Genomic DNA, 25282 nt, shown 5'->3' with positions numbered 1-25282 from the left:
ATTGTAATCATTCACAGTATAATATCTAAAAAATATATTGTTTATAAATGCCACATGTGATTGGAAAGTGATATTAATATAAAGTAACCGCCCATGAGTGCTACGACTGTCAGTAAAACGCACACACGTTAGCTGAGCTCGTTCCTTATTGGTCATTTTCGGTGCCCTTTGCGCTCTGTTGGCGCGGGAGTTGAAACGAGTCAAAACAGATCAACTTTTACAATTTTCATCCTATTTATGTGTCGTGTGAAGATGTCGTCTGTTCGAAAGTGACCACCGGTGCCACCCACAGGACCACAAGTTGTCCTGACGAGATCGTTAAAAGGACTGTAAGTAATGCTAAATGACGCTGTTTTGAAGCGTCTAATTCGCGAGAGAATAATGGTTGAAAGAGAGCGTTGCAAAACATGTATTTTGTGACTGAAAAGTGGAATTGAAAACCTAACACTGCCTTGAAACCCTTATTTCAAACCTTAACCCTTGTTTTAAACCCTAACCCTGGCTTTAAACCACAATTTGAAGAAAAAAAAACTTACTCTAACCCTAACATGAAACCATGGCTAGAAATTTTGAAACCCTAATCCAATCTTAAATCCTTATTTTGAAACACTTGCCTTGAAACCCTGTTTTGAAAGCTAACAATTTGAAATAGTTAATCTCTGAAACGTTTATTGAAATTTATGCAAATCAGAATTTGTGTGTCTGGAAAAGATCGATTACAACTTTGAAGGAGGGCATTTTCTATACTATACTATGAGGCTGAACTGTGTTTAATAAATGTAATTGTAATCAATATACTGTAATTGTGTGTATAATAATTCAAAACAGTTCCCAGTTGTACTACTAATTACGTGTCTGTGGCATGATTTTGTCAAAATATCCTTAGGATCAAGAATTATGGACATTTTGAGCATATTCCTGAGAAACTGTGTGAGGGTGGTTATTATGCAAAGTAGCCACCATTGTTTCATAACAAACACATTTTTAGAAATGGGCAGATAATTAAAGATTTCCTCGCAAGCTTAATTTGACACTTGATACCAGACACTCCAGAGGCACTGCTATTTGTGTACAATCATTTAATAACTTTAAATATATTGTGTCCCCATTCGGCCCTCAGGTTTGTCATCATGGAAAATGGCAGATTCCAATTTCCATTTCCTTACCAGCCGTACACCATCCAAGAGGAGTTCATGCGCTCCTTGTACAGTGCACTGGAACATGGCAAAGTTGGCATCTTTGAGAGCCCCACAGGGACGGTACGCTAGTGCATTTCAGAGCATGACTCATTCATTTAAGATGATTCCAAATTTAAATATGTAGTCCCTCTGATCCAGGGTAAATCTCTGAGTCTGATATGCGGAGCGCTGAGCTGGCTGACAGACTTTGAAAACAAAAGAAAAGAAGAAGCAGCCGCCCTGCTGCAGGAGGGCGAGATGTCACTTTCTTCATCCGATCCGGAGGCCTCTGTCCAGAGTTCATCCACAGAACCGGACTGGATCACCAGTTTTGTGCAGAAAAAGGCTGAACGGGATTTAGTGTCAAAGTTGAAGGTGAGGGAGTATCAGCCTGCAGATGTTCCTCCTCGCACATTCTTTGCTCACAGTTGTCTGTTGTTGTTGTTACGTTTTAGGAGGACGAAATGAAAAGAAAGAAGCGAGAGGAGCGCTTAGAACGGATTAGAAACAATGTTCAACTCAAGTATGCATTGAAAAGAAAGGTAAGCTACAATATTTTACTTAAAATGTTTGGTTGTGGGGACCTGGTGTGTGTTGTATGGAAGGAAAACTCAAGATATAACCTACACAGGTAGATTCAAAGTACTGACTTAAGACAAAAGAGCAACAACTGCACTCAAGGTGCAACCAACAGGAAAAATAGCTGACTTTGGAAGGGGGGAGCGATTGAGAAGCTAATAAAAGATCAAATTGGACCCACAGTCCGACGTGAGAGATTATCTTTTTTTTCTTTTTTTCTGGAGAGCTCAGTATTGTTCATTCGGTAATTTTACCTTTTTTCTTTTTTTTTTCTACAGGAGAGCTCAGTATTGTTCATTCGATTTGACATCATCATTGCTCTCCTTTTTTTTTTTTAAAAAATTCAACAAATCAATTAAAAAAAATTTAATAAATGTTTTTTTTTTAAATACATATACATATATATATATACACATATACACATATATATATATATATATATATATATATATATATATATACCCTTTTTTTGTACGTGGGTAAGTATGTGTATGTGCGTGTGTGTGTGTGTGTGCGTGCGTGCGTGCGTGCGAGCGTGCGAGCGTGTGTGTATTCATCAGTTCACCTAAAGCCCATTAAAAAAAAATCCCATACTAATAATATAATATAATAATAAATTGCCAGATGCAGAAACATCAATGTAAGTTATCACGATGTAGTTGCTCTCGATAAGAGACAGAATTAAGTAACCGGAATTAGGTTAAAAAATTCTATATACGTAGACCATGTTTCTATAAATTTTGATATTTGGTTTTTATTTGAGGCAGATATTTTTTCCATTAAAATGTGATTTATGAGGAGGTTAGACCATTGGTCGATATTCAGAGTTTGTTTATTTTTCCAGTTAGCAAGAATTGTTTTTTTAGCGATAGTAAGGGCTACAAGTGTAGATTGAAATTGTTTATGTGGTAAGGCAGTTGTTGTTAGGTCACCTAGCAAACACAAGTTTGGAGATAAAGGTATCCTACAGTCCAAAATAGCGGAAAGTTTTTCTAAGACTTTAGTCCAGAAATACATAACCGGAGTACATAACCATAAAGCATGAACATAAGTGTCTGTAGTGTTTTGTAAACATTGGAGACAAATGTCGGAGTCTGAGAGTCCCATTTTCTTCATCATATATTGAGTAATGTATGTTCTGTGAATAATTTTATATTGGATAAGTTGTAAATTTGTGTGTTTTGTCATTTTAAATGCGTTTTCACAAACTTGAATCCAAAAGTCAGGTTCCGGTGCTATAGACAAGTCTGTCTCCCATTTCGAGATGGGTAAAGACATTTTATCAGTATATGAAAGTAACTTATATATTTTTGAAAGTTTTTTTGTTGTTGTCGGAGAAAGCTTGTTAATCGGTAATTTTACCGATTTGACATGTCATCATCATTGCTCTCTCTTTTAAAAAAAATAAATAAAAATTATTATTTATTTTTTCTATTTTGTATGTGTATGTGCGTGTGTGTGTATGAGAGAGATTATCTTATTAACAAGCTCAGCTGTGAAACCCCCACACACGTCGGACTAGTCAGGCCGCCTTCTGAAATGTTCATATAAACATTGTTTTTTCCTTAACAGGTGGACTATTCTAAGTGTCTTCTCCGTCTTTTGTATTTCCGCAGAGCTGCGAGCAGGACGAAGCATTCAAGTCGCTGCAGCTGAGTGAAGAGGGTCAAACCGACGCGGCGGCGAATCAAGACGACGAAGACCTGATAATTGCGGAGTATGAAAGTGACGACGAGTCAAAGTCAAAGAGCAGGTGCTTGAGGGCCATTCAACTTTGAAACCTTAGTGACGTGATCTCACATCATAACAACAGGATGTTTGACATCCCCTCAGATTCTGCGGAGATGAAGACGAAGAGGATGATGAGCTCGTCGAAGAGCATGTCACCAAGGTCGTGTGATGCGCGTCACATGGTAGCACAATTTAGTGCCCCGTCATGTGAATACTATACAGATGCATGTTGTGTGTGTGTGTGCGTGTGATCATAGATTTACTACTGCAGCCGCACACACTCGCAGCTTGCTCAGTTCGTCCATGAGGTCCAGAAGAGCCCCTTCAGCAAGGATATCAGTCTGGTCACGTTGGGCTCCCGGCAGGTAAAATGTGCACTTGCACGCAATTTACACAAAATGACTATTAACTCATTCACTGCCATTGACGTCTATCGATGTCAAAAATTCACTTTATTGGTATGAGTTTTGGTATTTTTCAGTTCATCAGAAGCTGAATTGAACCAATCTTAATTTAGCCCCCGTCCCATTAATCGATCATTGTAATTTAATTTGGACAAAAAAATGCTAACTCATCTTTGGTGGCAGATAGAGGTCTACAACAACCCACAGTAATTATGTAGAGGTATTTGGCCATTTCCAGATTCAAGGCCAAAAATGCCAGTGTAGTTGTTTACATAGCACACACACAAAATAAGAATGAATCTAAAATGGATGAAAACGTGCTCTCGCTTTGCAGAATCTCTGCGTCAACGAGGAGGTGCGACGCCTGGGCAGCCATCAGCGCATCAACGACCGCTGCATGGAGATGCAGAAAAACAAACACGGTCAGAAACTAGTGACAAGCCGAAGAAGGCATCCCCCCCCCCCCTTCTTAATGCATTGCTGAGGTATCGGATCGGCACTTGGGATCGGCAGATACTCAAAATAACGCGACTCTGACTCGAGGGCCACAAAATGATTGTGACATTCCTAGTTCAAAGTTCAAACATATACAATTTAGCTAATGATAACAACTGACTGTTTTCAAAAAGAGAAACCGCATCACGACGAGGGCGCCAAGAGGAAACGAGGCCCGGCGAAGAGCGTCTGTCCCCACAACAAAGTCCCGGCGCTGCAACAGATGAGGGACAAACTCCTGGGCAGCGTCCACGACATCGAGCAACTTCTGAAGCTGGGCAGGGAGAGCCATTCGTGTCCTTACTACGCCACGCGCCTCGCTGTCCCTCAGGCGCAGGTTTGTACTCATCGTCCTCCTCCTCTCGTTGCGCATTCCTGGAATGTTCTGCTTGTCCAAAAGCTGAATGGCATTTGTGCAGTTGGTGGTGTTGCCTTATCAGATGGTGTTGCATGAGGCCACAAGGCGGGCGGCAGGGATTCAGCTGAAGGACCAGGTAATCAACAAGATTTTCCAAGAATGTGTCAGTCAACGTATCACGGGGGGTACAATGGACATAAATGTGTCAAATTTGAACTTATGAAGTGGCACATTGGTGACAGAAGAATGTTTGTGTCAACAGGTGGTGATCATAGACGAAGCTCACAACCTCAGCGACACACTCTCCTGCATACACAGTTCAGAGCTCAGCGGTGCACAGGTAGAAGCGCTGCACAATAGAAATTTTTTTTTTGTTTGTTTATAATGTACTGAATATAAGTTGAGATGTGCTTGTTCTTGTCAATTGCAGCTTTGCCGGGCCCATTCGCAGCTCAGCCAGTATGCTGAACGATTCAGGTGATTAACTTTGACGTCTGCAGTTCTTAAGGTTGCTTTCTTATATATATTTTTTAATTATTCTTTTGTAAGCTGTAGGTTAAAAAAAAAAGCATTATGAAGGTTGCTGGATTGTGATGTTATAAGATGGTTAATTTACATAATTACGCGCCCACACAGTTTGTCAATTTATGAAGATGAAGCTATGTTAGGCGATGATCCATCATTTTTATGTGATGGCTGCACAAAAACTAGGGCTGTCAGTCAAATATTTTTAAAATGGATAATTCTATTGAGATTATTCCATTGATTAATTAAATAATGAGCTAAAATATTATTTTGCATAAAATTTCATTGTAAAACCATTTTTCCGATGACTGTTTATTAACTTATTATTGTTGTTTATTTGATATTGCTTAATAAAAAATAAACCAAAATGGTTAACTCATTCACTCCCAGCCATTTTCACTGAAGCAATCCCCTCCACTCCTGGCTGTTTTACTAGATTTTGACTGATTTAGCAAGGCCCAAAGAATATTGTGTTCTATTGTTATAAAATCGTGGAACCTTCCAAAAGAAAGATTAGAGTCTCTTCTTTCATCAGGAAACAAAAGTATATTTCTTGCAGCAATTAGCATTAGAATATAGCTAAGCGTCATCATTATTCACAAATCTGCTTAGAATTGTGAGTAAACCAGCTTGTTTTCAACATGGCCCTTGTTGATCTCTTCTACTCTGGTGCCACCTGTTGGCCGTTTTTGTAATAACTACAATTGCTTCAACCTTTTTGTGCAGTTGAGAGGCTTCATCAAAGCCTTCAGTATGCTCTAGCATACAGAAAAAAACCCTTAAAGCATAAAAACTTTTTTTAAAACGTATAAATACGTCTTTGGGTTGGGACACTTAGAGCATTTAAAATAGAACATATACGTTTTTGGGAGCAAATGAGCTAAAAGTGCAAATGTCTTGATCCTTGTGCTATTTTGACAAAAGCATGGCAGCAGGGAACTGTTTTGAATTGTGAATGTCTCTTTTAATATCTTGTTCATCAGGAGCCGGCTGAAGGCAAAGAATGTCATGTACATCAAACAAATTATCTTTGTTATTGATGGGCTGGTGCGAGTGCTGGGAGGTGAGTGAAATTGATTTTCCTTTGACCGACGTTGTTATCATACATTATGATGTAAATGCTGTCCCCTCAGGCAAGGTGGGTCCGAACCCACAGAGTCAAGTTACACAAGCAGGTCAGACAACACGCACAAATAAACATTCACAGGCAAACATCTGGATGAAACTTTCGATTAAAGGGTTCTTCCTTGTCTCCCCTCCCAGCAACAGAGATGCTCACCATCAACAACTTTCTCTTCAGAGCCCAAATTGACAACATCAACTTGTTTAAGGTAGTTGTCTGCTTTAAAGCTTGAATATAGTGTTCTTCCACTATATGTATTTTTTGGGGAAAGTTATTCTTATTTGTGTATCTACCTCTGCTTCATTATTTATACCTGTGCAATTTAATGAGTCAACAAAAACTAAGAAAATGACCTACTTATCCGAGCTACCTACCTACCTACAGTAGCTACATACCCGTCCAAATACTGTAGGTAGCTAGCTAGCTACCGACCTAAACTAGCTAGCTGCCTACCTACCAAAGGAAAAGCAAACTCCCTCCCCAAAGAAAACCAACCTACCTATACATCCAATTACACACCAAACCAGCCTACCAATCAAAACTAATACTAATATCAATTGTGACTTTGGAATTATTTATATTTTAATTGTTATTACTGTAGGTTTTTATGAAGTGCAATACAGTAGAGGGCTATTCTTCTATTTAAAAGGGAACAAATTAAAACCTTGTCAATTCATTTTCAGTAGTGAAAGTTGATTTTAGATATAAGTGTTTTACGTTTCGAGGGTCGTAGGCCCCACTGTAATATATTAGTCAAATCAAAATTTCTGTACAGCGCTTGCATTTGATCTCATTAGATGCGGAGTAGACCGTACATAATGTTGTGGCCGGTGGGTGTATTTTGACACAAATCAAATTTTTGACTGATTGATGATGAATTTGAGTCCGAGTCAATCCAGTATATTGAGCAATCAATCAATTAATACCATAATACAACCTAAAACTTGTCTTCCTCCTTGCTTTGCTAGCTGCACAGATACTTTGAAAAGAGCATGATCAGCAGAAAAGTAAGTCGGCAACGAGTTGACATTTCCAATTTATTTAAACGCCAAACCTCACAACCGTGTCTCCTTTTTTTCCCCACAGCTGGGTGGTTTTGTGGAGAAGTATGTGGGTTCGGGCGTGACTCCGCACACTCCCGTTGGCTCCCAGAAGGAGAACCGGCGCACGGAGGGCTTGAACCGCTACCTTCAGTCCCTGCACGGCAACCAGAGCACGGCACCAGGTCAGACGTCAGATGCTTGGCGAATACAGTGATGGAAATTGTTTGAGCACCCACAGGGTCATGTTCAAATGTTTTAGATTGACAATTGGTGCAGTTCTATGACCAGTATGATATCAATATTGTTAAATTAACGGTCAAAACAGAGCAAAGGCAACAGTTTTGACTCCTTATGCCGTCTTTATCTCACTGTACTTTAGATTTTACCAACAAAGAGTGTTATTTTCCCACACTAAGTGGCAACTAAATTTCTGGGATAGGCTCCACTATATGTAATAAGGACAATCACGATAAAAAATTGCTTAAATGGAATGTTCCCTTTTAAAGATTATGATCCAGCTCCTATTATCTGCAGCTCCCCCAAATGACCAACAGGGGTCCTTCGAGGCAGAGAAAGCACTGGCTGCTTCCCCTATGATGCAAGTGGAGGGCTTCTTCATGGCTCTCACCAACAGCAACGCTGACGGCCGTGTGGTCATCCACAGGCAAGGTACTGGTTTTAAACACACAGCACTATAACAGAGGTCTGTAAAGGCACTGATGGCAAACGTAATTCTGCAAATGCATAGGAAATCTGTCAGAGAGCAGTGTCAAGTTCCTTCTCTTGAACCCGGCCGTCCACTTCGCCCAGGTGTTGAAGGAGTGCAGGGCCGTCATCATCGCGGGAGGAACCATGCAGCCCGTGAGTTGCTCTTGAGCAGAAAATACCGTGTTCCCCTGCAGTGCAGCTCGTCGTCGTTGATCGCTTTATTTTTCAGCAATTGTTTTTAATGGTGTTTTACAGTGTATGTATGACTTAGTAACTGCGCCGTCGTTTGGTTATTTTATTTTTTGCTTTGTATTTCAGGTCAAAATGAGGCAATTAAGTTTTAATGAGCTTAACGCATGTGGGAAGGGTAAAACTATAAAACTATATTAACTGATCACGCCTGGGTCTGGAATGTATCCCCGGTGATCAACTGTGCTTTACTGTACAAGTGTAAATGTATTCAAATATATATATATATATATATTATATTTTATATATATTATATATATATTATTTTTTTAAATAAATATATATATATATATATATACATATATTTATATATTTTTTTATATATATATAGTTGTCCCCTCTTGCACACTTTGAATACATTTACACTTATTAAAACACACTTTTTTCTTTCTTTTTAACATTGTGCAGTTACGGACGTGTTAAATCTACCTGTTTTGCATATATATTGTTACCAGAATGCATTGTGTGGCGCAGTGAATGAAGTTATAATGACGTTAATCCTTGTCATATGTGTTTATCTTACTAAATTTTTTATTTTTATTTTTTACTTCACAAAATCATGTTGTTTGACACCCCTGATATAATGCATAGACAAATGTATGTTTAAAAAAGTAAAATAAGTAAATTTTCATGAATCTTTGGTGAGTCTGGACCGTATCCCCCTCGATAAGTGTTGGGGTTTTGCTGCAATGTAATGACAAAAACGTGATTAACAGATGCTAAAAGCTGCTCTGTGCAGGTGTCAGACTTCAAACAAGAGCTGCTTTTTTCCGCTGGAGTACAAGAAGAGCGCATCACCGAGTTTTCCTGTGGTAAGTGGGGCCCCATTTGGCATCACGGCCACTCTGCTAAATATCCGTAACGGCTTTGTCGATATTTCAGTTTTTATAGTAAAGGACAGTAAGCGCGTTTAGTATGCGGAGGAATTCTCCTGCGTCCCGGCAAGCTTCAAATCAATACTTTTTAAGAGCTTTGAGGGCCACATCGCTCAATAGTGAGCCATTGTTTGTGAGGCGAAGCAATATACGGCAATAAACATTTGGCCCATCCCATTCTCTTTTTATGAAAGAGGGTTGTTTTATGACGGGTTTTTACGCCTGGCATGGTAAAACCTTTCGATGCGCCCTGATTACTGTTCATGTGGTGATAGCTCAGTAAACTGTATGGAAAAAAGCTATTTTGTATCAAAAGAAGAAAAGAAATTCTCACCGCTACTGCTACAGGGGTTCAAATGCTGAGAATACGGGAAGGCCATTTATAAAGGGCAAGGCATTTGTTAGGGGTGTACCTTTTTTCATGCATATATGCATTTTCACAATAGTTTCATTATTCCACAAATAATCACATATAATTCATTATATTATTTCTTATGAAATTTATTGAAGTAGGTGTTTACTTATACAAGTACATGAATGCGTTATTTAAAAAAAAATAAAAAATAATCCATAGATGACACTTAATTCAATAGAAAATTCATTCTTATTGCATGTGCATTTTAAGAATATATTTTTTTTCCACAAATAATGATGCATAACTTATTACGTCTTATTAAAGGCATTTACCACTTGGAGTCCTTTTATTTATACTTTTTTTATTTATACTTTATAAATTTTTATTTATTGATTTTTTATTTAATAAATTAAGGCCTTAATTAGGGTAAAGCCTTAATTTTTACACGCATACAGTTTTACACAAATTACATTTTAATTTAATAATGTATTACCTTCCTACCTTTTATTAGATGCAGGCATTTATTTATGCATTTTCCTGTGAGCTTTTCCCACAAATGATGACATTTTCTAGACTGTTGCTTTGCTTCATAACTAAGGCATTTATTGGGAGAAGTTGACTCATTCAACATGCTTTGCTATATACCGTGTGTTTGTGATTCCCCCCTCACATTTAATACTTGATTCAATAGTATATTGTTGTTTTGATTATTAAATGGTGTGTTAGCTTTCGTTGCATGTATGTTGCGGTAATGATGAAGTAAAGTTGGTGTTTACGTGGGGCGTGGCATTTATTTACTTGTGCGGATGAAGTATCCTGTGTTTTCATATATAAAATTTAAGGTTACCTTTTTTATTGTTTTTTTTTAAATTTCATTTTTCATTCTTTTGTCTCTGCAGGTCATGTCATTCCACCTGAGAACCTCCTTCCCATTGTGCTGTGCAGCGGTCCATCCGGTCAGGAGCTGGACTTCACGTACCAAAACAGAGACTCTCCTCGCATGGTAACACGATACCGTTTTTTCAAAAACGTATTTTTTTTATTTATTTGATCTGAAGCGTCACAATTATGTGACATTTGTCATGGAAAATGCCCAACTTTTTTTTTGATATGTATCGGATGAGAAATGTGCCACTTGTAGGGTACTTGCAGTTTAAATCAAGCCGACAGTATGCGTAATTTTGAATCATGTTTTACTTCCTGACAGATGGACGAGACGGGCCGAATCATCTCAAACATCTGCAACGTGGTGCCAGGCGGCATCGTGTGCTTCTTTCCCTCGTACGAGTACTCGAGGCGCATCGTGGCTCATTGGGAGTCCGCCGGCATTCTGACCCGACTCGCCAATAAGAAGAAGGTAACCGAAATGATTTTTCCTTTATCAGAGGTTGGTAGTAACGAGTTACATTTATTCTTTTGGAAAAATATTTCTAAGAGTAGTTTCACCACACAATGCTTTTTACTTTTACTCAAGTAGATGTGTGAAGAAGAAATGCTACGTTACTCCGCTACATTGGGCTTACTAGAGTCGTTACCCGCCGCCCCATTCATGTATTAGATTTAACCGTATTTTCTCATAAGCGCTTATAACTCGTGTTATGGTGCGAACGGATGGATTTCAACGACGACGTGCGCCGTATGTCGCTCGTTTGCAACGATACGGGACGTGCGTTGAATGCCGGCGTATTGGCTCCATAACTAAATCGCTTTGTGCTTGTTATCCCCTCCGGAAGCAGCTCCGACACCAAAACGAGTGGCCCCGTACTTTTTACTTCCTTTCCTCCGTGACCGGGCGGGGGTCACATGACTACAGGGAGTGCGCAAAAACTGTTTCCATGACACTTTTGCTGAATACTTCTATTTCGACACATCTCAAAAACCACTTCATGAGAGCGTAAAAACTTTTTGGCGATATTTGAGAGGTGACGGGCAGAAGAGAGCCGTTGTGCGCATGAGCCAACCTTGCAAAGCATTATGGGTTATGTAGTTGGATCAAGCTGCCACCAAAAACCGTAATGGAACAGTTTTGTGTAACATTTTTACATACTTATAACAAGAGAGATTTGAGAGAGAAAAAATCAGTTTGCTTAAAGGTTGCTCAGAGAATTCTCATTTAAAGCCAAATGTGATTTTTTTCAGATCTTCCAGGAGCCGAAGAAGGCCAACCAGGTCGAGCAGGTGCTGGGCGAGTTCTCTCGTTGTATCCAGGTGAATAACTGTCATTTCCTATACACACAATTTTTCGAGTTATGAGCCGTAGCTCAGTCTTTTTTTTTTTTTTTTTTTTTGTCTTTTGTTTTTGCTTTGTGTTAGAGCAAGAATAACGACTCACAAGTGCATTTCAGCCACTTTACCGCTAGATGGCAGTAGTGACCTTTACAACATTCAGCCTTAGACCCCCGTCCAGACGGAAGCAAAGCCGGCTTCGTTCCTCAAACAAATCTCGTACACACAGAAGCATTTCAAAACTTGCGTGTGTCCAAAAGAAGACACTGAGGACGTTTAACGGCTGCAATGTACATGCCAAGTCTGGAGTGGCGCTGTAGCGCAACCACATGGAGTTAACGGAAAGCGTAGAAAAATAATCCGCGAAGAAGACGACCACTTTTTTTCCCCCCCTAACTTTATTGCAATCTACAGAGCAAAAAAAGACGAACACGGGAGTTGTTGACACTACTGACGGTTCGCGCGCAGTCACGCGAGAATTGGCGCATACGTCATCAATCTGCGACCATTACGTCATTGCTGGAGAAATATCCTGCATAAGGTGTCCAGACGGACGCGTACGGGGCGCGTTTTGAAATCTTTCCACTCTGGGAGCCCGGTTTCAAAAGTGATCGGTTTCAAGCTCTGAAACTGCGCCGTCATGTGGACAATTGGCTTAAACGGTAAGAAACTTGTGAGGATACAATGAAACTGGCTTTGTTTGAAGAAAGAACATCGCTTTGCATCCGTCTTAGTCTAGTGCATTTGTGTTTTGTGTTGTATATTCTGTGTTGTTTTTTTGTGTGCAGCTGTGTTGCCAAGAAGTTGATGATGTCAATTGAGTTAAAGCTTAAATTTGTGGTAGAAGCAGTAGGACATTTTTAGCTGCATATTGACTGGCCTTCGGTATTGTAAGCATGGAGAGATTGAACAGTAAGGGTCCTAGGATTGACCCCTGGGGAACCCCACGTCATAGCCGTGTGGTTTAAAAAAATAAATTAAAAAAAAACTGAAAATGATTTAAGTTCAATGAAAGCCAAGCGAAAAAGTATGAATTTAAGAAAAAAATATTTCTTTACATTCTATTTGGTATGTTATCTATGTATGGGTTTTTGTCGTTCACTGCTGTACGGTGGTATTTTATTTTATTAAAAAGTGTGTTACAAAGAATTCGGGGTGTTTTGGGTGGACTGGAACGAATTAACTGCATTTCCAATCATTTCAAAGGGGAAAGCGAATTTGAGATACAAGTGATTTGAGTTGCAAGCATGGTCACGGAATGATTTCAACTCATATCACGATACAATATGCCCCATAAATGTCATGTCTCTTAACAGAGGTGCACTCAGCAAGGAGGCGGCGGCCTAACAGGGGCACTGCTGTTCTCCGTGGTGGGCGGAAAGATGAGCGAAGGGATCAACTTCTCCGATGACCTCGGCAGGTATGCACTTTTGCAGTTTGCAAAAGTGAGTGGTTTGAATTTGTAAAAAAGTACAATTTCTATGTTAGTAAAAAAAAAAAATGAGATTTTGAATTTAGGACATTTCGCGTAGATCTATAACAGATCTTGTGTATCCATGACCTGCAGGTGTGTGGTGATGGTGGGCATGCCTTATCCCAACATCAAATCACCAGAACTGCAGGAAAAGATGGCTTACCTGGATAAACATCTGGTAACTGCTTTAATTTACTTTTTTTTGGGGGGTGGGGGTACGGGGGAGGCTCTTAAAAGACTTATTTTTCCTTAATTTTTATTAATGGCTGGTATGCATATAGTTGGGTCTCCGCCTATTTTTAGTGTGAAATCAAACAATTATGATGTTCCAGACTCACAGTGGAGGGAAGAGCCCGGGCCAAGCACTAATCGAAAATCTCTGCATGAAGGCTGTCAATCAATCAATAGGTATGATAAAACTTCTGTGATGGCTCCACTGGTCAATAACTTTGTTCACGTCATCAACAAGTGTTTTTATTTCCTGGTCTCAAAAAGGCAGAGCTATCCGTCACCGTGGCGACTACTCCTCCATTGTGCTGTGCGACCGTCGCTACTCCCGTCCCGCCACGCTGGCAAAACTTCCTGCTTGGATCCGGAGTCGCACCAGCACGCACCAAAGCTTTGGCCCCGCGTTCGCCGCCTTGCGGAAGGTGAGGGGAAGGCAGGACAAACGGCGATCGCTTGACTTATTTATAAATATTTCGAGCCTAATTTAAGATGTATGTCTTTTTTTTTTTTTTAAATAAGAAATTCCCATTTACTATTTTTATTTTTTTTTTTTTGGTAATTTTAACACAAACCTACCTAATAAAACTTATATGGAACATATTCATTAGTCTAATAAAGCCTATTTATTTGAAATGCATAATTCTCAGGTTTATGTTTTAGTATTAATAAAGTTTTTTTTTCTTGCGTTTTTGGGATGTCTGCATTCCGTTTCATCCCAAAAACAAAACAAGAAATGAAAAAAAAAAAAACAATAAGTATTTTTCACATAGCAGTATATTTATCATGCAAGCTAACCTGCTGCAATTCAAACAATATACTTGATGTATTTTAAATAAACACTATCATTATTATTAATTTTGAGTAATTATACTTTATTAATACTAAATACATAAACCTGATGATTATGCGTTTCAAATAAATAAGCTTTATTAGACTAATAAATATGTATCATATAAGGTTTATTTGGTTTGTTAAAATTATCTAAAAAAAAAAAAAGTCTAAATGGGAATTTGTCATGTAAAAAAATTACATAAATCTTAAGTTAGGCTTGAAATATTTCTGTGAGTGTAGGGAGTTTTTCTAGTTAATAGCAATCATGGGATTTGTGTCACAAGACACAAAAATCCTCCTGTCAACTTTTTTTTTTTTAATAAGGTTTAAGTTTTTACAAAATAAATAGTTTTTCAATTTACTTCATTAAGGAACATTGAGTTACAAATCTATTTAACTTCAAAATCAAGGTACTTTTGTAGGTTTTTTTTTTTTTTTACAATGCGCTTGTTCTCATTGTCCAATCTTGTTGTTTTCTTTCAGTTTTTTGTGGAGAAGAAGCAAAAGCTCGACTAGTTTTAACCCCCACTGGATTCCGAGTGCTGCGATGATAAAGTGTCAAATGTCCTTCACAGACAGAAATTCCTGCTGTTCCTTCAGTGTTGCCGTCAGCCTCCTTGACCAGTTAGTCTTTTCATCCATTTTGTTGCTATGTTCAGTTCTTGTAGTCTTATTTTCTCCACTTGCTGGTTATTCTTGGTATATGTAATACTCCTGACTCATACCTTTGAAAAACGAGCTCCCTTTGATGCTCTCTCCTATAAGACGTGACAACAAACATGTCAGGAAAAGCCTACTAGAACAGCTGAAGTGCATTTGTGCGTTTAGCATGGTTGTGATTGGTCTGGTCTGAACACAACCACATCCCCAGTTAAAAAAAAAAAGGGCGTGCATACTTGGAAATCGCATTTTGTCATTTCTTTATTTCTGCTTCTCTCTAAAAGCTTCAACGTGTTTTACAATTGAGTTGTACAGGTCGCAGTTGTAGGAAAAGGTTTAAATTATTTCGTCTTTTTTTTTTCTTTTTTTTCATCACAGAAACCATTTGAACATGGGTGTGCAGATTTTTTTTTTAATATCTGCTGTGAGTCTGCAACATTGTTGGAACATTTCTAAATGCTGCGTGTCCAACTGAATTATTGAAGCGGCTACAATGCTGCACGGCTTTCATTTGCTGCATTAAATATTGAAGGTGCATTGTTACGTAATGCAAACATTGGTTTATTGAAGACGGGGGGGAGAAAAAAACGTGAGTAAAATGAGTCTCACGAGTGTTTCTTCTCATGGTGAATTTCAGAAACTTGTACACGATTGACACCATTTTACAGTCAATGGTTATATAATACTCCTATTTTGGTACTTTGTAAATTTCCAAGTGCTTTTATAGTATTGATAGGGTTGCAAAATCCCATGAAGTTGGAAACTAACCCAGTGATTAAAAAAAAGAGAAAAAAAATAAGGATGGCTCTTAACTCATTCACTGCCATTGACGGCTATAGACGTCAAAAATTCATTTGAACTATTTCCATTCGTTTACTTTTTTTTCATCACTTTTGTTAAGAGTATGAAAACCCAGGGAAAAAAATATTGTACATTTAGAACAGATATCAAATTTATGATTATTCGTGAGTTAACTAGTGAAGTCATGCGATTAATTACAAATAAAAGATTAAATTGCCTGACGCCCCTAATTTTTAATAATCTTTTCTTTTTATTGCATCAGGTGATATAATTTTTTTTATTGTAATTAATCGCATGACTTCAATAGTTAGGCATGATTAATTACACATTTTATATCTGTTCAAAATGTACAATAATTTTTTTCTAGTTTTTTTATATTCTTTTTAACAAAAGTGGGAAATTTTTTGAACTAATAGAAATAGTTCAAATTAATTTCTGACGTTTATAGCCGTCAATGGCAGTACATGAGTTAATAAAGAACTTAAATATACGTGTGGGAAATACATTTTTAGCATAAATCTCATTATAAACTAGATTTTTGGCATATACAGTTGAATATCTATGCAATCCTCAGTTTTTTTGTTTGGGTCGGGGGGGTTAAGTAATATATCAACATTCATGTTTTTGTTCTTCAATAAAAGAATTGCTTGTTCAATAAAATATTTTTTTTAATGTTCTACCTGCAAATAAATCTGCTGAAACGTCATGCTTTTTAATTGCTTTATTTTTTCACGGCGTCTGCTTATGACACAATGTTATTATTTACCAAGGAAATGTATCTGAAACTCCAATTATCAGTGCATTCGATCTTTAACAGTCCACTTCTTCACACCTCCCAGTCGTCGTCATCCGTCGTCGTTTGCGGGGCGGGAAGTGGAGGGATGACATCTGACATTCTCGCAAACGCTCCTCCGGCGCTGGCGGGGGGTTCGGTTGAATCCCCGCCAACCGGACCCTTCCCAGAAATACCTGAAGAAAGAAAGGATGCGTCATTTTTTTAATCCCCTCACCCCCGAATACCCACCACGGTTGCGTTCTTGTAGGTACCTTTCCTGCGCATGGCGAGCTTGTTGAAGAGATCGGACATGAAGTCGCCGCCGGTGGAAGCCGCTACGACTGTTCAGAGATGAAAGTAATTTGTTCGGTTGTTGTCTGACTGACAATAGACACATTATGACCTACTAGATTACCTTTCGACTTAACACAAACTACGACAGGCGCGTAGGAATGCGTGTGACGTCAAGGTTAGAAGGTTCATATGCATAGTTGTATAGTTTTACTCTAAAACTTGTCAACATAATCTTGAATTTTTGATACTGTTGAACACGGCGAGTGACTCTTCCCGCTAACCCGAGATTTGCTCGCTGGTTACGCTCCACTCTCGATTGCACATCGGCGACTCTAAAAGCAGCCTTTGGCGTCGCCGTTAATAAAACATGCCGCCTTCCCACCTTGTTCCTGCTCCTTCTGTTTCTTCTTCTCCATCTTGCGCTCCTTGACGTTGCGCAACTTGCCGATGCCGCCGGCGTTGCGGATGGACTCCAGCAGGCTGGCTCGGCCGTCTGAGGGCTGGACCACCTCGCTGGGGGCGCCCGACACTTGTCCTGTTGGGGGTCGTGAAAGGGAAAGTGAGGGAGCGTTTGGAATGGTTCGATCAATCCCATGCTTCACCTTCTGCCGTAAAATATTTTTAAAACCGTTTTTTCCTTTGCACATAAATAATAGCAACACATTTTTTTTCTGTATGGATAATGAATTTCCAACGTGGAAAAATGACAAATGGGCACCATTTCTTAATGTTCAGCATGAGTGACTCTGCCTGCTTTGTATCAGGCTCCTTACTATCATATGGAAAGCTTTGTGAAAATTACTACCTTCATGTGCTCTTAGTGGAAATTAACCCTCCTTTTATGTTGTGGGTCAAAATGACCCACTTTCAACATAAAAAACAACAAATATAATTTTTTCGCTCATTTGGACATATTTGCAAAAAAACAGTTAATGAGCTGAGGGATGCTTTTGGAACATTGAGCCAGGGTTAAACTGACCCATTTTAAAGTAAAGGTACAAATTCTCATCTACTAAAATGGGTTACTGTGACATATTGTCAATTAAAATAGTTACTAATGTCTATCCAAATGCTAATGGGACATGCTACATAAGCGGAGGCAAATTGACACATTTTAAAGTTGAAGAACTACAAATAAGTAGATTGTTGCAATGAAACTTCTCATCAATTAATTCATTCACTCCTAGTCATTATCACTGAAGCAACGCCCTTTGCTCCCGGCTGTTTTACTGGATTTGGACTGATTTTGCAAGGCCCAGAGAATATTGTGTTCTATTGCTATAAAAAATGGAACCTAAAGAATGAAAGATTAGAGTCTCTTTTTTCATCAGGTAAAAAAAAGTACATTTCTATCTGTTTCCATTTTGCAGCAATTAGCATCAGAATATAGCAAAGTTTCATCATCATTCACAAACCTGTTGAAAACACTGGGGAAAAGAGCTAGTTACAACATGGCCCTGGTTGATCTCTTATACTCTGCTGCTACCTGCTGGCCGTTTTTGTAATAACTACCATTGCTTCAAGCATATAAAAACGTACAAATACGTTTTTGGGACCATGGTAATATTTAAAATAGGACGTATTTATACGTTTTTGGGAGAAAATTAGTTTAAATGGTTTACTATGACATATTTTCAATTAAAATGGTTACTAATGTTTATCAGAATGCATTTGGAACATTAAACATAGCTGGGTCAAACGGACCCATTTCAAAGTGAAATCATTAATAATGGTACTATTTCCTGATGAAACTTCGTTTGAAATATTTGCAACGAAAGAGGTTTATTGGGATGTGTTTTATCATTAATTCTTTCACTGCCAGACGTTTTCAGAAACGGGATGTCCCCAGTGCCAGCCGATTTATGCATTTTGACTGATCTTTCAAGGTCCACAGAAAATGTTGTGTTTGGACTATGGAAACACACATACTACCAAATGAAAGATTGGACTCTCATCTTTCATCAGAAAAAAAAGTTTGTTTCTACCTTATTCCGTTCTTCAGTAATCAACAATAGAAAATGGTTAGTTTCACCGAAATTCTGTTTTGAAACAAAAAGCGGAGAAAACAAGCTTTTTGTGAAACGATGTTATTTCATGCACTCTAGTGAATTCTACACTTCTTTTTGTCCATGAATGATGCCACAAACACCTAAATAGTGCTTTACTTCTGTAAAACGCTTTCACCAACAATGAAAAAGTGTTTTTTGATTGCAAAATACGTTTATTTCCATTCAACAGTGTAACAATTTGACAAAACAATTTCGCAAACTATTTACAAATGTGTGCAACTGTGATACTATTTACAATTATGTGGATGTTTCAAATACAGTTTTTCTTTTTATAACGCTCCCCTGCGTGCAAGGAGACGCCGCTGGACTCGCATAACAGTTTACTTTCACTTTGTCCGTTTCGCGTGCAAACGTTACACTTTCTTGACTGCCTTTTTTTCCGGGGAATAAATAGCAAGTAGCAGACTGTACACACTCCTCCGATGAATATGCATTGGACTCGGGGCACTCTTCGTCGTCCGATCGAACGTCCGCCTGTGCGTGCTCGGTTGTGCTCCGCGTTACGACGCCGTCATAGCCGCCGCGTCAGCGCTTCCAATTTCGCCGTCAAGCTCGGATTCACCTTCATCATCATCGATGATGATCATCGTCGTCATCAATGTGCTCTTTTAGCGTTGGTCGATGCTTTTGGTCTTTGAAAAAAACGGCTCGGGCGTGAGCTCCTCGCAACCGGTCGCCATTTTTCCTTTGTTTTCCATTCTGATCTCCTGCTCGACGCTCTAGCTCCGCCTCTACTGACGCCCACCCGATCTTGTCAAAAGAGAGTCATCGCTGCCCTCTAGGGGCCAAAAATAGTCCTTAGGCACAACAGACCTAATTGAAACTTTCACCACAGATGCGGAAGGGTTCCCTCTACCCGTTTCAAAAAAAAAAATTGGATGACGTAGGTTTTTACTTGACGTCTTTAAACGTCAGTGGCAGTGAAAGAGTTAAACATATCCCGGGAACATTTATTGTGGTTCCTGTGGGCTTAAGGCGATAGTCACTTTTTTTCTTTAAATAGTTATAAGAAGACTCTGAAAAGTCGCTAAATGTAACCAAAGTAAATTTGTAAACTATAACCTTTCTGTTCCCAGCCATGTTGTTGGTAAAGCGGTTAATTATCACCCAGCTTTTCTTTCATGATTGGCAAACCTGAGCTTGGAACCTCATCTGAGCCGGTTTCTGCAGGAGGAGGTGGCGGAGGAGGTGGTGGAGGGGGCGGTCCCGCAGGAGAGGCAGGTGCAGGAGGCGGCGGAGGCGGTGGCGGCGGCGGCGGAGGAGGAGGACGAACGCTGGGCTGAAAATCACCTGAAACGGGATGAGTGAGTCAAGCAAGCTGCTTTCACGCCAACCTTCTCCTGGTTGAATACCTGCGCAGTCCTCCGAGAAGACTGGAAGCTCGGGGATGCTGTGCGTGGGTCCCGACGGGGCAAACCCGGGCCCCAGGTCGGCGCTGTAGGACAAGTCGTCGGCGATGCCCGGCAGGTCCGGCAGGTATGACGGCACGTCGATTTCTGGCACCTGACCCAAGTCCGGTACGTAGAAGTAGTTCTCTGCCGTCTGTCAAAACATCGATGCTTGGAAAAAGCCCTTCTAGTTGATAGTTAGGGTGTCCCAATACTTTTGCCGGGAAAGGCGCGGTTGTAAGTTACCAATCTCTCTAGCTGCTCTCGCTTTGTGATGGACAAGGGAGCGTCAAAAGGTTTCTCCTCTTTTTCGGTCTCGATGGTCGTGTGCGTCTTGATCACGGCTCCCGCCAGAGGATCGAGGAAGACGTACTTCTTGTAGCTTTAACGCAACATGGAGGGAGGCGATTAAACGGTGGTCTTTTGTATTGTACGCGCTTATGTGATGCAAAGTAACTAAGTACAAATACTTTGTTGTACTGTACTCGAGTCGATTTTCCAGCTCCCTGTACTTTTATCTGATATTTATTGTTTTGACGAGTGTACTCACAGGTTCTCTGTGGTGTTGAAGAGCAACAAGGAGCTGACGGAGGAGATGTTGCGCGGCAGGCTGCCCAGCCCTTCTTCAGTCTCATCTTCGGACTTCTTCTTGTTGCCCGCACACACGGGAAAGTAAACCAGCTTCTCCTGCCAGGGAGACAAAAAAACAAACAGGAGGTGACGTGTTGAGCTGTAAACAAAAATGTCACTTTTTTCCAGTAAGTGCCATGTTTGTTGAGAAGTAGCTAGCATTAGCCCTTTTTTTCTTTTTCTTTTTTAAAGGCCATGTTTTATTCCAGGAAATGTCAAAGCATAACAGTAAAAACAAACATGAAAATAACAATTTTATAAGAAAAAACAACAACCCTTAACCGAAACATGAAACCAAGTTGCTTATTTTTAAACTGTCGCATAGACAGTTATCTAGTTTCCATGCTGGTTACACCACTAACTCGTGCAAATCTGAAACTGATTACAAGACTGTCACTACTGTATATCGTTTCAATAATCAGGATCATCGACTTAATAACATTATCATAAATCTGAGAGCTAACTTTGGATTGTAACATTCGAGGCCAACGTTTCGTCTTCACTTGCTCTTTCAGTGATGTTTGTTGTTTGAATAAATGAAGCTAACATGGACACTATCTTCAAAAGCTATCACTGAAACTAACATGGAATCTATGTTAAAAGTAATATAACATTAGAAATATAAGCGAGACATAAGAGGTAATGTTCGAAGCTAACTGCAGATGCTAACTCTAAAGCTAATATCAGTAGCTAACATTTGTGGTAATGCTGTAAGCTTACTTTGGAGTTTAACTTTTCAAGCTTTTTTGTAGCTAACTTTGAAAGCTAACACTGGAAGCTAACATTGGTCTTCCTTAGCTCTAACATTCCCGATAACATTAAAAGCAAACTTGCGATGCTAACATTTAAAGCGCTAAAGCTAACGTTGGGAGCGCTTGTTAAAAGGTAACGGAAACTAACTTTGGAATCCAAAGATAAGTCTTTTGCGATATTAAAAATGAGAACATTTGAGAGTCAAGAATGTAATAAAATAGGAACGTAGTAATGGTATTTTTACGTGTTGAAAAGCAGCGACATAGATGCCAGCATCCTCACGCTTGAGTCTAATCAAAAAATCTATAATCAGCCGTTTAATTTTAAGGTGAATGAAGTCGTAAGATGAATTTGAAATGATAAAATGCAAGTATTTTAGGACCATAGTTTGAATTATATTTAGGGTTTAAACTATTAATATAAGCAATGAAACATTTTTTTAGGAGGCGGGGAATCAATTACGCGCAAATTGTCGCCATTTTGGTCACCGATTAAAGCCCCTGCAAATAGCGAGGGAGAACAAATGAGGGGGAAAAAAAGGGTCAGGTAAGTGCAGGCAGAAGTGAATCAGATGTTTCTCCGTGTGGGGAACTGAATAATGCATTTGTGCGCCAAAGGAAATTGCACAATGTGTTTTCATTTGTCTCGAGACAAGACACTTGGAAAAATCTTATTGCAAAACAAAGCAGTGCTACCGGGGGAAATACTGTATGTGTTTCTTTTTCTTAAAGGAGACATAGTGTGTGTTTGGCTCACAATTTAAAACCGCTCCCAGGTGTGTCACGATCAAGAAGTACAGCACACTTTTCAAACTCTTTTGAGTCTTGCTGCAATTAGCCTGTTTAGAAGGGGTGCAAATAAGCCACTGCTTCCACACAGAGTATGGCTTTTAATGATATAAATAATACTTGTCAATTTTATTGTGTTAATCTGTGTGTGTGGTACAAATAATAAATAAACGCTAATCTCCACATCCAAACAACAAAACGTGATCGAAGTCACCGTGTAGTCCAAGTCCATCAGGTTACCTGTAAAGTCTTCTCATCGAAGGGTCGAAGTTTGTTCTGTATTCTTTGTCGCGGGCGAGCTTGTGTCGAGGGGTCAGTGGCTCCGGTGAAGATGGACAAGTAGTCGTGGAGTCGGTCTGGGGCTGGGTACTTGGCACTGGAGAAGACCTACAGACACAGAGAGCTTTTTAAAGGATCAAAACAAAACATTTTCCAGGTGTCTGTTTTCGTTGTTCGGTTTTGTCCTGCGTAGAATAAATCCACTCAAAAATGTAATTGCTATTGAGCAGATTTCAATACTTTGGCGGGCGACCAGGGGTCGAAAATCCCCCATTGGAATGAATGGCGGGCTACCAGGGGTCGAAATCCCCCATTGAAATGAATGGCGGGCTACCAGGGGTCGAAATTCCCCCATAAGAATGAATGGCGGGCTACCAGGTGTCGAAATTCCCCCATAGGAATGAATGGCGGGCGACCAGGGGTCGAAATCCCCCATTGAAATGAATGGCGGGCTACCAGGGGTCGAAATCCCCCATTGAAATGAATGGCGGGCTACCAGGGGTCGAAATTCCCCCATTGAAATGAATGGCGGGCTACCAGGGGTCGAAATCCCCCATTGAAATGAATGGCGGGCTACATCTGTAGAAGTCATCTTTACAGATGTCATGTCTGACCATCTAAACTGAATGTTAGTTTTCTTTCTTTTTTTTTTACCTTGGTAGCTTTTTTACTGCCTTTGATCCTGTCAACACGAGCCTGAACCAGTCGGATTCGGTTGGTGACGCTCTGGAGGTTGTGGCGATTTTTCTCAACACTCTCGGACACTCTAAAAGCAACACAAAAAAAAAATCAGTTCCTTTAAGAAAGTTAATTCCCGAAACCTGATTGGTGTTCATTTTAAGCAAATTTGTGTGGAACTTACCTCCTAAAAATGTCAGTCGAGATGGTCTCCAAGAAGAACAATGCATCGGCTATCTGGTGAATGGCTTCCTCTCTCCTCAGGTCCGGCTGGATGAGAGGCACAGAGTACACCTGACCCTCCAGGCAGAGCTTTTGGGTCATCCTGCATCACAAAGGGTAAAAGCATGTCCCAAATTACTCGTTAGAAGCAGGGTTGTCGACATTGTTTTTACCTCCTGGGCCACATCGTCATTATGTTTGGCCGGTTATCGCAGTGAAACAACATAACATGCCCATGACGGTTAACTCAATGCTAGAAAATGATGGTGACCACACAAAATATTGACACATTGGCCCAAATGAGCATTCTCACTTGAAGGTGTATTCACTTTTGTTGCCAACAGTTTAAGATATAATGGCTATGCTTTGGATTGTTTTCTAGGGACAGTAAATTGATTTACTACTTAATATTGTTGCAAAATTTCAATAATTCAGTTGTCCCATAAAAATACATAATATAAATATACTCTTGTGAGAGACTGTTTTAAACTCACTCTAATTTGGGTGCAGGCTACAGTAAGGAAACAAAGTGCACAGGAGTGATAGGAGTCTGGTACAACAATCTTGCAGGGAATGCACATTCAGTTCATCAGCTCATTTCATTAGCATTCCTACTCTCATCTGACGCTCACATGACTGTAGCAGCAACAACACACGATCCCATTACATTATTTCAGTATGTCAACCCTTTATATGCATAATTCATTGAACTTTTAAACGGGCAATACACGCACGAACATCGGGCGAAATACGACAAATGTTTATATTCTATCCTAAACACTAATGACGATTGAAGACTTTGCACTAATGGGAAAGAAATGCCGTAACATCTCCATTGTAATAACAATTAGAAAACTGCACGATTTTAAGAATAAACTCCTTACCTGACCATTGATTTTGTGGGATTATTACCACTCTCACGGCATTTAAATGTAGGAAAGACGCTAGGCTAACGGCGCTAGCAAAACAACGGCCGGTTTCCGCGTCAACGTGTCATGTGACTTCACCACTCGTTATGTTGCGTTCAAGTGCCCTCAGAAATATAATCAACAGTAAATTAAGACGCACTGGGGAAAAGAGACGTAAGAGACACTTTAAAAACGCCACATTTTAAAACAAACCTCTCCAATTAATTATCATTGATTTTATTTGCTTATTAGTACTTCCAGGGAGAGTTTGTGGTGTGGGAAAAAATTAGCGTCTGCGTGCCACGTGACGCCTGTTATTCCTTGTATGGCGCTTAAGTGCACACGGAAATGTTGTTAGTGACTCTGCGGCGGCCCCTTATGTGACAAGCTGTAAGTCACGACAACTTTTCATAGTTTGTCTTTTACTAAAAGAGTCGAATTAGGTGTACTGCAGAATCGTATTATTTTTCTCTAGACTTCCACTTAAGACTTAAGTACAATGTACAGACATAATGTGAGGTGTTTTTTGCCACCTCTGTTTTTTGGCCAATGCATGTGCTGTTTTGATGTCGCATCGCCTGTAGGGTGCGTGTTTGCCCTGAAGTTTGATCGTTCCTGTGCGTAATGGCGCATCAGTGCCTCCCCACCCCCCACC

General features: G+C 39.6%; 2 protein-coding genes across 2 annotated transcripts; one reads left to right on the top strand and one right to left on the bottom strand.

Moving 5' to 3' along the window:
• The first annotated feature begins 169 nt into the window (after positions 1-169).
• On the top strand, positions 170-16549 carry ddx11 (DEAD/H (Asp-Glu-Ala-Asp/His) box helicase 11). The gene is made up of 28 exons (XM_077568620.1): positions 170-329; positions 1121-1259; positions 1338-1553; positions 1634-1720; positions 3374-3510; positions 3591-3648; positions 3746-3853; positions 4227-4314; positions 4522-4724; positions 4807-4881; positions 5008-5085; positions 5176-5222; positions 6254-6333; positions 6404-6445; positions 6534-6601; positions 7362-7400; positions 7480-7618; positions 7971-8105; positions 8185-8297; positions 9133-9205; positions 10523-10626; positions 10831-10980; positions 11763-11831; positions 13166-13269; positions 13417-13501; positions 13656-13731; positions 13819-13973; positions 14866-16549. Exons 2-28 carry the CDS (start codon positions 1131-1133, stop codon positions 14896-14898), a joined length of 2691 nt encoding a protein of 896 aa, XP_077424746.1. The 5' UTR covers positions 170-329; positions 1121-1130; the 3' UTR covers positions 14899-16549.
• wash1 (WAS protein family homolog 1) lies at positions 16550-25252 on the bottom strand. The gene is made up of 11 exons (XM_077568619.1): positions 24604-25252; positions 23682-23822; positions 23474-23585; positions 22781-22927; positions 20920-21056; positions 20616-20751; positions 20334-20523; positions 20116-20271; positions 17295-17447; positions 16891-16959; positions 16550-16812 (listed from the first exon to the last, which is right to left on the bottom strand). Exons 1-11 carry the CDS (start codon positions 24609-24611, stop codon positions 16670-16672), a joined length of 1392 nt encoding a protein of 463 aa, XP_077424745.1. The 5' UTR covers positions 24612-25252; the 3' UTR covers positions 16550-16669.
• Between the last annotated feature and the right edge of the window lie 30 nt (positions 25253-25282).

The sequence above is a fragment of the Vanacampus margaritifer genome, chromosome 6 (genome assembly GCF_051991255.1).
Source record: "Vanacampus margaritifer isolate UIUO_Vmar chromosome 6, RoL_Vmar_1.0, whole genome shotgun sequence".
NCBI lineage: Eukaryota > Metazoa > Chordata > Actinopteri > Syngnathiformes > Syngnathidae > Vanacampus > Vanacampus margaritifer.
This window is presented reverse-complemented; position numbering and strand designations above follow the sequence as displayed.

Coding starts and splice junctions, on each gene's coding strand:
- ddx11 (XM_077568620.1), top strand. CDS start 1,131: ATGGAAAATGGCAGATTCCAATTTCCATTTCCTTACCAGCCGTACACC. Junction 1,721..3,373: donor AGTATGCATTGAAAAGAAAG/GTAAGCTACAAT, acceptor GTATTTCCGCAG/AGCTGCGAGCAGGACGAAGC. Junction 13,974..14,865: donor CGTTCGCCGCCTTGCGGAAG/GTGAGGGGAAGG, acceptor GTTTTCTTTCAG/TTTTTTGTGGAGAAGAAGCA.
- wash1 (XM_077568619.1), bottom strand. Junction 17,448..20,115: donor AGATGAGGTTCCAAGCTCAG/GTTTGCCAATCA, acceptor GACCCCCAACAG/GACAAGTGTCGGGCGCCCCC. Junction 16,813..16,890: donor GCTCGCCATGCGCAGGAAAG/GTACCTACAAGA, acceptor TTCTTTCTTCAG/GTATTTCTGGGAAGGGTCCG.